The 12,072-nt window shown below is 45.4% G+C and overlaps 1 protein-coding gene across 3 annotated transcripts; it reads right to left on the bottom strand.

The window, feature by feature from the left end:
- Window positions 1–2,701: 2,701 nt before the first annotated feature.
- On the bottom strand, window positions 2,702–9,464 carry ubox5 (U-box domain containing 5). Of its 3 annotated transcripts, none has more exons than XM_020490433.2 (7): window positions 9,273–9,464; window positions 7,671–7,737; window positions 6,239–6,340; window positions 5,378–6,111; window positions 4,457–5,229; window positions 4,091–4,312; window positions 2,702–3,456 (listed from the first exon to the last, which is right to left on the bottom strand). In XM_020490433.2, exons 2-7 carry the CDS (start codon window positions 7,722–7,724, stop codon window positions 3,185–3,187), a joined length of 2,157 nt encoding a protein of 718 aa, XP_020346022.1. In that variant the 5' UTR covers window positions 7,725–7,737; window positions 9,273–9,464; the 3' UTR covers window positions 2,702–3,184. The 3 variants fall into 3 exon arrangements, with proteins under 3 accessions (XP_020346022.1, XP_020346021.1, XP_020346023.1); XM_020490432.2 differs by having other exon boundaries at window positions 7,671–7,734; window positions 9,273–9,415; XM_020490434.2 differs by having other exon boundaries at window positions 2,702–3,396; window positions 7,671–7,734; window positions 9,273–9,415.
- Window positions 9,465–12,072: the final 2,608 nt, after the last annotated feature.

Raw genomic sequence — 12,072 nt, 5'->3', positions numbered from 1 at the left:
TGGTGGTCGCAGCATCATGCTGTGGGGATGTTTTTCAGCAGCAGGGAGACAAGTCAGGATTGAGGGAAAGATGACGGAGCAAAGTACAGAGTGATCCTTGATGAAATCTTGCTCCAGAGCGCTCAGGACCTCAGACCGGGGCGAAGGTTCACCTTCCAACAGGACAATGACTCTATGCAAACAGCCAAGATAACGCAGGAGTGGTTTTGGGACAAGTCAATGACCTTGAGGGGCCCAGCCAGAGCCCAGACTCGAACCCGATCGAACATCTCTGGAGAGACCTGAAAATAGCTGTGCAGCGACGCTCCCCATCCAACCTGACAGAGCTTGAGAGGATCTGCAGAGAAAAATGGGAGAAACTCCCCAAATATAGGTGTGCCAAGCTTGTAGCGTCATACCCAAGAAGACTCGAGGTTGTAATCGCTGCCAAAGGTGCTTCAACAAAGTACTTAGTAAAGCGTTTGAATACTTATGTAAATGTGATATTTAAAAAAAAAAATGCTAAAATGTCAAAATCTGTTTTGCTTTGTCATTATGGGTTATTGTGTGTAGATTGAGTGGGGAAAAAAACTATTTAATGCATTTTAGAATAAGGCTGGAACATAACAAACTGGAAAAAGTCAAGGGGTCTGAATACTTTCCAAATGCACAGTATATCCATTGTTTTTGACAATTGTTCAAGCTCTGTTTGAATCGGTTGAGAATCGTTCATGGACAGCAATATTCAAACATTGTCTGAGTTTTTTAAGCAGATTTAAGTCAGCACGGAGACTGGACCATTCAAGAACACTCAACACCACTTGCAAAGCCATTCTGGTGTCTTTGGAATTAAAATGTGGGTAATTATGCCGTGGAATTTTTTTAATTCTATACCAGGATTTTCAGAAGACTGAGGCAGGTTTTCCCTCTAACTTTTTACCTGGACTTTGCTCCTTTCATATTTATAAAAATTTGTACAAACTTCCCAGTCCCTGCTGGTGACAAACGTACCCATATTCATGGGTGCTAGGAGTGCTGAGGGTGCTCCCAGGATAGAACAATAAAACAAATCCACTAGATTAGATTACTCCTTCAAGTAGGGATTTATTACTCCTGCATGAGTGGACAAAAATACTCCTAAGCCACCCACCCCCATATAGCTATGACCATAAGTTGATGCTGCCACCACTCTACATTACTGGCCTGAATAACAAAGGGAAAGGAAGCCTGTTAAACACACTAAATTCATCAATTCAGTTGGCAACAAGGACATTAAGTAATACTTACTTTTTCACCACTATCAAGTTGTTATACTTGAGTAAAGATACCTTAATAGAGAATTGATAAGTGTGTGAATTGGACAATTGTCCGGTCTTGCTAAGCATTTGAAATGGACAAGTACTTTTGGGTGTCAGGGAAAATGTACAAAAAAAGGACATTTTCTTTAGGTTGTCAAAAATAGAAATAATAAAGTACAGATACAAAACTACTTAAGTAAAAATATTTTAAAGTACTACTTAAGTACTTTACACCACTGGTAATACTGCAAGACATTACCTGTATGGCCTAAATTAAAAACTACAGGTTTTGGTCATATCCAATACAACACAGTGAAACCCTCTGTATTTAAGTATTGTGGTAGAAGCATCATGTTATGGGTATGCTTGTCATCGGCAGGGACTGGGGAGTTTGTCTGGATCAAAAGAACTGTGAAAGGAGCAAAGCCCAGGTAAAAAGTTAAACAAAAAAAAAACACCTGAGTCTTCTGAAAACCTAACCCTGGGATAGTTTTATTTTTCAGCAAGACATTAACAACATTTTTATACCAAAGACACACCAAAATGGCTTTCCATGAGGTGTTTAGTTTTTCTGAGTGGTCTTAGTCTATCCTCACTTAAATTTACTTGAAAATCAGAGACAAGGTTTGAATATTGCATCCATCAATGATTCCCAACCAAATTTACCAACCTTGAGCAATTTTGACCAGAACAAATGGACATATGTTGCCCTAAGAGTTGTGAAAAGTTGGAAGAATAATATTCAAAATGATTCACAGCTGTAATGTCTGCCAAAGGTGTTCCCACCAAGTATTAACTATGGGGTGTGAAGACATATGTAATCAAGACATCTTCGCTTTTAATATTAATTTATAACATGTTTTAACTTTCTCATTTTGAATAGTTCTGTAGGAAAGAAATCTAATGTAATCCCTTTTTAGATGTAATTTTAAGGCAGCAAAATGTGAAGACTGTGCAAGGGGTATGTCCACTCATGAGGCACTGTATGTATGAAGTCCCTGTCAACCGTCAATGGACGTATTTATATTGCTGCAAAATATATTTCCCCTCTGGGACAATTAAGTTGAGACTTGAACTTGAGACGAGGGAAAACAAGGGGAAAGTAGGAAGAGGGGGAGCAAAGGTAGGTTTGTTCTGTACTGTCCACTTCTCAATGAGACAGCAGCCTGGCCCAACACTCTTCTTTTCTCTCCTAACCATTCTTTGTGACTGAACACACTTTTCTATTCCTCTCTGTACAGATCTACAATGGCAGCTGTGACGCACTGACGCTACACTCTAGACTTGGTTTAGCAAGACAAGCTTCAAAAGCAGAAACAAACACTCCCCGACCAAGCAAAGGGAAGGTTCTCAAGTTATGACAGTTGGGTGGGTATAAGTAGAACCCACATCACCACAGTGAATAATACAAACTAAAACACATATTTCAGAAGATGTCTGTAAACGTTTTAATGAGTTCTGTTGGGGACATGGGTAGAGAGGCAGGGAGGGATTTTAAGTCATTGTTCATCAAGGCCCAATGGACAATAAAGAGTCCCGTTGTAATCTGTGTTTCCTCCAATGTCCACCACTATTCTGCTGCTCACATGTGCAGTGAAGAGCACAGGCAGAGTGAGTGGGTGACTGCGTATCCATTGGTGGTTAAGAGCACACACATTTTCAGTGAGTTGCAGTAGGGTTGTTCAGTTCGTTTACATTTTAGTCATTTAGCCGACGCTCTTATCTAGAGCAACTTACAGAAGCAATTAGGTTTAAGTGCCTTGCTCAAGGGTACAGACAGATTTTTCACCTAGTCGACTCAGGGATTTGAACCAGCAACCTTTCAGTTACTGGCCCAACACTCTTAACTGCTAGGTTACCTGCCGCCATAGCCCGTTCAGTGGTTAATGCGACACAAATTTTTCCGTTCAGTGATGCACGTGTGTGATGTCACTGGAAGCGGCAGGGCTATGGCAGGTGGGACAGAGGATGTGATTGGGCATTGCTGTAGTGACAAGTGGGCGGGACTTCCTGTGTAGGCAGGGGCGGCACAGGAAGTGTCCACAGGGCAGGCGATATGCTGATGGAGAGGTCGAGTAGACTGATAGAGAGCAGGAACAGGAACCACACCTGTTCTCACCTGGGAGAGAGAGAAAGGGAAGTGGGGAGAGAAGAGGGGGAAAGAGAGAAATAGGAAAAGCTAGAGGGTGAGAAAGAGGATGAAGGAGAGAAAGAGAATGCATGTATTGAGCAGTATGTACACCTTGAATGAGTCTGTTCACAGTTTGTATTTTATACTCCAACAACAAACACCATTTTAAAAAGGCTCTATCAACAAACTACATAAATTACAGCAATGGGAAGGAAGTTTGTATGGCGAGTCGAGGAGGATGAAGTATAAAGACAGATGTTAACCTATCTCTGCAAACCTGGGGTCACTGTTGGTAATGGCCGTGACCCCACTCTCTGAGGGTGTCTCAGGGAGAGTGGGCTATGCAAAAAAACACATTTCCAATTCACACATGCGTATTAACAAACACTTGTGCATGAGTGAAACAGGACAAATAATCACCCACCAAATGATTATTGTACTGTAGGTGAACATAATAACGACTAGAAAATAGTTGGTACAGTGTAATGAGGCTGAAAGTCCTTGGACCGCCTCTGACAAAGTGTTTTTCTCCCGCATACCTAGGCAACGTCACACTACTTGACCGTCTAACTTGTTCAACCTATGACTAGTCAACTCAAGAATTTCCCCGCCATGCATTCATAATCCAAGGAAGGGTACATTTTAGCCAAATTCAAACAGAGCCACTAGAGGCTGTTCCTACCTGTTGGGGTGTCAGCAGGTGTGTCTGTGTGTTTGTGCTGGAGCTGGGGGGTTTGGGAGGGGTAGGAGGTAAAGGAGGGTCGACCCTGCAGGGCTGAGAGAAGGGCCTGGTCTAGACTGGCAGACAAACGCTGTTCTTGGTCTAGACTGGTAGACAAACGCTGTTCATAGTCTAGACTGGTAGACAAACGCTGCTCATGGGAGCTACTGCTAGGAACTGTGGCTGGAACAAGAGGAATAACACAAAAACACTCGTAAGTGACACACATTCAAACACTTGACACAGCCAACCCTAAACAAAGCCCTTTTAACTAAAACGCCAGAATGCAATGTTTTTGTTCTCACGCTTTTCGCATTTACCACTCACCTGAGGAGATAGTGGGGTTTGCATCTGTTCTTGGTCTTTTCAAGTCAGGAAGTAGCTCCTTGGAGTGACCAGCACTAGCAGAGGCTGCTTTGGGCCCGGTGGGCTCACCCTTTCCCTTAGAACGGATCAGAGTGGCCCAAACCTCAAGCTCTCTCTTTCTCCTTGTCCCCAAGTCTGGCCCTCCCTCCTGGGAACTCACTCTATCCACTGCCCCTTCTTTAGGGCCAACTTTACCAGCGCACCGATCCTTCCCATTCCCATTCTTCGCCCTGTTGTTAAAAGCCCCAGTCCCCCTGTACTGCGTAAGCTGGCTCCTCTGTGTAATAACACTTTCTGCCCCTTTTTGGGTAGTCTGTGTGCGAGTCCCACTGTTTCGGCTAAGTGTCCCCTGGTGGTTGGCTGACTCTACAGCAGCAGCGGTGACAGCAGAGTCCCTACTCTCTCCAGTCCTCTGTGGAGGTATGAGTCTGGAGGGTTGCGGACTCTCCCCATGGCCCTGCCTCCCAACCGCTCCATCCCTGACCTCTAACCCTGTCTGGAGCAAGAAGCGGTCGATGCGGCTCTTCAGGTGGGGGTTGGGGAGGGCCTGTGACTCAGGGACGAAGGGGACACCGGTGAAGGGGTCATTGGGGACGCGACCCCAGGTAGCCTCCCTCCTCTGGTACTCCTCCAGAGTAGAGCTGTCCACAGACACTCCACTGGGCAGCAGCATGGGCAACAACATCACTTCCTGGGTCAGCGGGTCCAGGAACTCCTCAGGTACTTGCAGGAGGCTGGGGGTCAGAGAATAGAAAAGAGGAGAAAAATACATTAATATCCTCCCACAGATGACGGTTTTGCCTTTGGCTTTGTGAAAAGAGTTGCAATTCATCTGCCTCATACATTGTGTTGAAAACAGTCATTGTTTTATACACATTGTACCTAGTTGCTGTTGTCGTCTGTGACAGTGCCGGTGGTTGATTGACAGGTGAAGGCTGAGCTGATGCCAAGTGGCTGAGCCGTGGCACTGGTCTCAGGCTAGCGTTCTCATGAGTTATCCTCACCCTCTCCACCTCGTCCGGAGGGCAGCAGCGAGAAGGCAGCCCCCACACTGCCAGTGCCTTGAGCCCCATCGCGGAGGCACCCGCACCGTACGGCACTGTCACACGGAGCTGCTTCACAGAGCCTAGTGAGAGCGGGCCCCTGCTCCACAGCTCCTCTTGTCTACACCCCTCACGGGGTGCTGGGGGCAGGGAGGAGAAGGGAGGGCGCGGGCGGAAACAGGGATGGGAGAAACTGACGTGGGTCTCTTCTGTTAGTTCACAGCGTCCCACCAGGTGAAAAGCCCCCTGGCTGGTGTCTGTGTGGCTGTGCGTTTGGCCACGTTGGGTCCATTGCTGGCTCTTCTCCTGGCCCTGTAGACTATATTGTTGGGCCTGGAGACTCCATTGGTGGCCTTTGAACTGGGCCTTGGCTTGGTCCCATTGCTGGCCCTTCTCTTGGCCTTGCTGGGCCTGGGTTTGGCCCTGCTCTAAGCTGTGATTGTGGGGGAGTGGGGGGTCAGAGCTGGTGCTGATCTCCAGCCTCTTGCAGGCCTGTCCTCTGTCCATGCCCCAGGGCCACAGCTCCACATCCACCCGACACACTTCCACCTGGAAGCCAAACTGCAGTGTCACCTAGAGTCAGACAAAGGAAGATTAGACAGATATACCCACCATGACCACTTCTCTAGAAAGAGATGAAGAAGAATAGGACAGTGATGTCATAATACACATCTCTAAATATTCTACAGCGTCAGCTCACCTGAACAGGCGGCCGCAGGAAGTACTCCAGCTTAAAACCACGCCTCCGGACTGCTGGGTCGGCCGATAGGAGGTTGGTGACGTCGTACCCATCTGCACATAGCTAGATGAGGGAGGGAGGGCAAAGAATAGGGGCAGAGTGAGGAACGTGAGAGGGAAGGAATTGGAGGAGAGGGAGGTAGGGTTGAGGAAGAAGTATTTGGTATTTTATTAGGATTCCCATTAGCTGTTGCGAAAGCCGCAGCTACTCTTCCTGGGTTCCACACAAAACATGAAATTAATGCAGAACATTAATAGACAAGAATAGCTCAAGAACAGAACTACATACATTTAAAAGCAGTGAAGTGATGAGGGGGAGGAGTGAAGGAAGAGGCGACAGAAAGAGCAAATAAGAGAGGTGGAGAGTGAAAGGAAAGAGGTAAAGAGGGTGAAAAAGTGGAAGACTTATTCCCAGAAGAAGAATAACACCTAGCGAAGTGAGTATCAACCTCCCACACAGCACCTTGCTCCTCTCCTTCTCCTCTGCCAACTCCATCCTTCAACCCTTTCCTCCTCTTCTCATTCAAGCACACATCTCTCACCGTTTCTCCTCCCACTCTCCATAAAACCCAGAGGACAGAAAATGACCACAGTAGGTGAGAAGGACAGGGGGGGGGGGGGGGGTGGCGAGACAAAGGGAAGATTGGCTTTGTGTTGTACTCCGGAGGAGGAAGAGGTAGAGTATGGAGTAGAGGAAGTGGTAGAGTATGGAGAAGAGGACGAGTATGGAGAAGAGGAAGAGTATGGAGAAGAGGAAGAAGAGGTAGAGTATGGAGAAGAGGTAGAGTATGGAGAAGAGGTAGAGTATGGAGAAGAGGTAGAGTATGGAGAAGAGGTAGAGTATGGAGAAGAGGTAGAGTATGGAGAAGAGGTAGAGTATGGAGAAGAGGTAGAGTATGGAGAAGAGGAAGAGTATGAAGAAGAGGAAGAGTATGAAGAAGAGGAAGAAGTGGTAGAGTATGGAGAAGAGGACGAGTATGGAGAAGAGGAAGAAGTGGTAGAGTATGGAGAAGAGGTAGAAGTGGTAGAGTATGGAGAAGAGGAGGAGGAAAGAGTATCTACATTTTTCCAATAAGAATGCTTATTTTAGATGTTAATTTAGAAGCATTTTCTCCCATTTGCTTTGACTGGGAATATAACCATTGGTTCAGATTGTTACACATTGAACCAACGTTAGTCAACAATCTATGGAGGGACATGGGGAATAATGTCAGCTCTGGTCCTTGCCAAACCTCGACTTGAAGTTCAGTGTGTACGCTTTTGGAGCCATATCCTGGGTTTGTCACCGCAGTGCAAGCATTATGGGTGATGACCGTTTTGACTTGACAACAAGGTACTGAACTTCAAGTGGCGTTTTGGCTACTCCAGCCCATAAAACTCTAATTGTTTTGTACCTTGTCACACTGGATGGTGGTCTTGAAATGTGGTAGGCAGAGATTCACCACCATGGTCTCACACCTGCTGAAATAAGAAACTAAAATCAATGTTTTCAACTTCTACACTGGACACCCTACTCATGCTGTGGAATAGTCAAGTCATTCAGACAGCCAGAGCTTCTTTGCTGTGAACTCTGTTATGAACCCTACCAATCACGTGTGGATGTATGACAGAGATTACTCATAATCTATTAAATTCAATAGCCTATATCTTTATTATCCGCTAAGGACAATGCTTGTGCAGCATTAAAAAAATAAATACATATATACACACAGCAAATAAACTGACAATGGGAATAATAAGATCAGGGTGTTGTGAATCATACACATGACAAAGTTCTATACAGGCAATCCTACAGACCGGTGGGTATAATTTGTGGAACGTTCCAACATCGTGGTAAACAACAAGGTTGCCAACAAACAACGCATACAAAGTTGTTTAGCGGCAGAATAAGATACCGGGTAGGGAGTGGGCTATTTCATTAGGTTTTTCACTCACCACGTTTATTCTGAAAAATGTCTGTCCGCACTCTGGTAGCTTATGGACAAACATTAAGAATAAGCTACGAGGTGAGTTGATGCCTATTCGGCAGCTAGTTGGCTAGGTGAATTGATCGTGCTACTTTGTATGCGTTATTTGTTGGCAACCTTGTACTTTACGAAGTTTTTGTAACAGATTCCTGTTGGAATGTTCCACAAATTATACCCACCCCTACAGGCTGAACGACATTGCTTCTTTTCAGAATTGCAATAACACTTGACCTCCCTCCACTGTGAGCTGTCAGTTGACCTTGCTTTAGAACGGGTGAATTTGATTTAGTCTCACATCACAATAATAGTTAGCGTCAGGGGCTACTTCGGTAGTCTTTTGAGACATTGGGCAAGGGAGTCAACATTACAGCCCAACGTCCCAAAAAAACTCACGCAATTACTTGACTCAAGACAAGAAAACAATCTCATGGGAAGCAATGTGTGATGGTACCATAATGTTAGTTGACCCCGCCGTACTAACGTTACTATGGATGACTAACGACGGCGTTAACATTACATCCCAGCAATCCAAAGGATGACACACTACATTATAATAGAACACAAAGACAAATGTCATGGCTTTCAGTCGAGAAAGCTATATATATATATATATAATACGATTGTATTCAGTAGACTAAAGTAGCTATCTGGAGTTCAATCTAGTCATGTTCAGTTAGCTTAGCTATTCCTCCACCACACAGATGAGTTAGCATATAGCTAGTTTACGTTACACAGAGCCATAGGTAACGCGTTAGCCTTCGTACACAGTAGTTACCATGTTTTATTCCACACACAAACTGCTGACTTATGACAGTATTCTGTACCTTATTTTGGCCCTCTCATCTCTAAAGCTAGCTAGCTAGCGGTAGCTAGTACTTAATTGGTTACTTCCTAGCCGAGACCCGACGACTGGGTAATATAGCATGGCTAATTGCTTCATTGCTTGCTAACTGACGCTAGCTAGTTTTTGTTTACTGAACCCAGTCTAATTTCTTGCAGAAAGTTGGCCAGTACGCTAACGGAGCTCACCGTGTTTCCTAATGTTCTTGTAGACCAGCTCACACGAACTGTCTGAAAGAAATTCAAACGATGCAATCACTGGAACTTTTCTCTGGTTGGACCACTTTACATTTAGCCAAAACACTGTCTAGCTAATGGAAGGAAAGAGAGAAGGGACATATTACGGCGTCAACTATTTTCGCGATTGCCTGTATGATGTGACCGAGATCCCCTGCTGCGTTCTCAAAAATCGTCTCTAGCACTATGATGCCGAAAGCATGTAGGCCTACAATGTAAAATCTGTCCCTTCAGCTTTTCTGCAATGAATGAAAGTATTTTCCTACATTGTAAATGGTTAATAGTTTGTGGCAACAGAAGATTATATCAGAAAAGCAGCAGTGCCTTGGCAGATTTATTAAGCAGGGTGCAACTGCAGCCCGCAATTCTGGGCGTTCCTGCATGTGGGGATTCTTGCATCTGCAGGAACCTCTCTTTATACTTCTATTGGGACATTTTAAGCTATGACTCCAGTACGTAGGCAGGGGACAGAGCCGCTCCAGTACAGTACTATCTGCTGATCGTGTCAGAAAGACAGTGAGGCAACTGGAACAGGAGTGAGAGTTCAGATCTAGGACTAATGCCACAGGGAGAAAGACAGAGATGTAGTTACGCCAGGATGTCATTGGGCCGCAAGCAAAGTTGGGAGAAGAGGAATATCGGGATTTCTGAGGAGGAAATTAAGGGGGAAAATTTGTAAGAAGAGGTTGATTTGAATTTGAGGAAGATGGTGATAAAAATGTAGATGCAGTGTCGAAGAAGATTGGTGTCAAGCGCAAACAGAGTGAGCCGTGCGCCAGCCTGAGTTCTGGAAGTGAATGAGGACGATTTAAATGAGGTGGAAGGTGTGGTGAAAAGCTTGGAGGCCTGAACATGGCATTGATGGACATGATAAAGAAGATTCTGATCCAGTAGGAGTGACATTTTTGGAGAAAGTGGATTCTAGCCTTTTGGCAGATCCATTTGTGGTTTCAGGGTGGGTGGAAAAGGAGTTGGGTGCAGTTGAATCAGTAAATAGGTAACCTGCAGTGGACTTGTAATATTTGTTTGTGTTTCTTCTGATCAGAGGTAGCGGGCGCTCCATGTCACGCAACTTGGGTCAAGATCTGTTTCTTGCACCATTGAAAGGAATGCTTTCTGTGGTAGCGTTAAGTGTGGAGGTGGAGCAATTGAAGTTGAAGATACCTGGTGTTTGTGATGCCTGCTGTTTGGTGAGACAGACGCAGTGGTGAGCGTGGTGAAACAGAGGAGTCACTGTCAGTCCTTTTGAGTCAGAACGGACTGAGCTGTTTCAGGTGCAACATTTATCGTCATGTCGCAGCAGTGTAGGAGGGAGATTCCAAGATCTGTGCAGAAGGGAGATTCCAAGATGTGTGCAGAAGGGAGATTCCAAGATGTGTGCAGAAGGGCATAGGATGGAGGATTGTGTAGTTATCTGGATACATTTGTGTGTCAACTGTAGGGATGCACATGTTGTTGGGGATCGGAAGTGTCCAGTGAGAGAGAGGCAGGTTGAGGTGGCTAGAGTCAGAGTAGTGCAGAAGGTAAGGACTCCCGAGTGGTCTAAGGCACTGCATTGCAGTGTTGCAGTGTTGCTACACCCTGGGGTTTGATCCCAGACGTGACCGGGAGTCCCATAGGGCGGCGCACAATTGGCCCAGCGTCATCCTGGTTAGGGGAGGGTTTGGCTGAGGGTGCTTTACTTCGCTGATCGCGCTCTAGAGGCACTTTGTGGCTGGCCTGGAGCCTGCAAGCTGACTCCGTCGTCAGTTGAACAGTGTTTTCTCCGACACATTGGTGCAGCTAGCTTCCGAGTTAAGCGAGCGGGTGTTACGAAGCAGCGCGGCTTGGCGGGACATGTTTAGGAAGACACATGACTCAACCTTTGCCTCTCCCATACATGTTGGGGAACTGCAGCGATGAGACAAGATCGCAATTGGATATCACAAAATTGGGGAGAAAAAAGGGGTAAATAGAAGGAAAAAAAAGAGTTGTGCAGAAGGTGTCATATGCTGAGGCAGTGAAGAAAGTAGAGGAGGATGGGTCAAGGGTGAGGGATTCTGAGAGGTTCCATGTGAATAGTACATCTGTGCTTGCAACAGAAGGATAAGCCAATGAGTGATATACAGTGCATTCGGAAAGTATTCAGACCTCTTGACTTTTCCACATTTTGTTACGTTGCAGGCTTAAAATTGATTAAATAAAAACAAATCCTCATCAATCTACACACAATACCCCGGAATGACAAAGTGTAAGAGGTTTTTAGACATTTTTGCAAATGTATTAAAAATGTACATAGGTATTCAGACCCTTTGCTATGAGACTCAAAATTGAACTCGGGTGCATCCTGTTTCCATTGATCATCCTTGAGATGTTTCTACAACTTGATTGCCCCTTACACTTCACTGTTGTGATACCTGTGGTAAATTCAATTAATTGGACAAGATTTGTTAAGGCACACACCTGTCTATATAAGATCCCACAGTTGACAGTGTATGTCAGAACAAAAACCAAGCCATGAGGTCTGTAGAGCTCCGAGGCAGGATTGTGTTGAGACACAGATCTAGGGAAGGTTGAAGGTCCCCCAAAAACCGTCATTCTAAAATGGAAGAAGTTTGGAATCACCAAGACTCTTCCTAGAGCTGGCTGCCTAGCCAAACTGAGAAATCGGGGGAGAAGGGCCTTGGTCAGGGAGGTGACCAAGAACCCGATGGTCACTCTGACAGAGCTCCAGAGTTCCTCTGTGGAGATGGAAGAACCTTCCAGAAGGACA

This window comes from Oncorhynchus kisutch, linkage group LG8, assembly GCF_002021735.2.
Source record: "Oncorhynchus kisutch isolate 150728-3 linkage group LG8, Okis_V2, whole genome shotgun sequence".
NCBI lineage: Eukaryota > Metazoa > Chordata > Actinopteri > Salmoniformes > Salmonidae > Oncorhynchus > Oncorhynchus kisutch.
The sequence above is the reverse complement of the archived record's forward strand: the minus strand, read 5'-3'. Positions and strand labels throughout refer to the sequence as shown.

What these genes read in the sequence shown, in the direction of transcription:
- ubox5 (XM_020490433.2), bottom strand. Translation starts at nt 7,724, where the DNA reads ATGGTGGTGAATCTCTGCCTACCACATTTCAAGACCACCATCCAGTGT. An exon ending in CAGACGACAACAGCAACTAG is followed by an intron (nt 5,230 to 5,377) that starts GTACAATGTGTA and finishes TCTGACCCCCAG; the next exon opens with CCTCCTGCAAGTACCTGAGG. An exon ending in AAACCCCACTATCTCCTCAG is followed by an intron (nt 4,313 to 4,456) that starts GTGAGTGGTAAA and finishes CTCTTGTTCCAG; the next exon opens with CCACAGTTCCTAGCAGTAGC.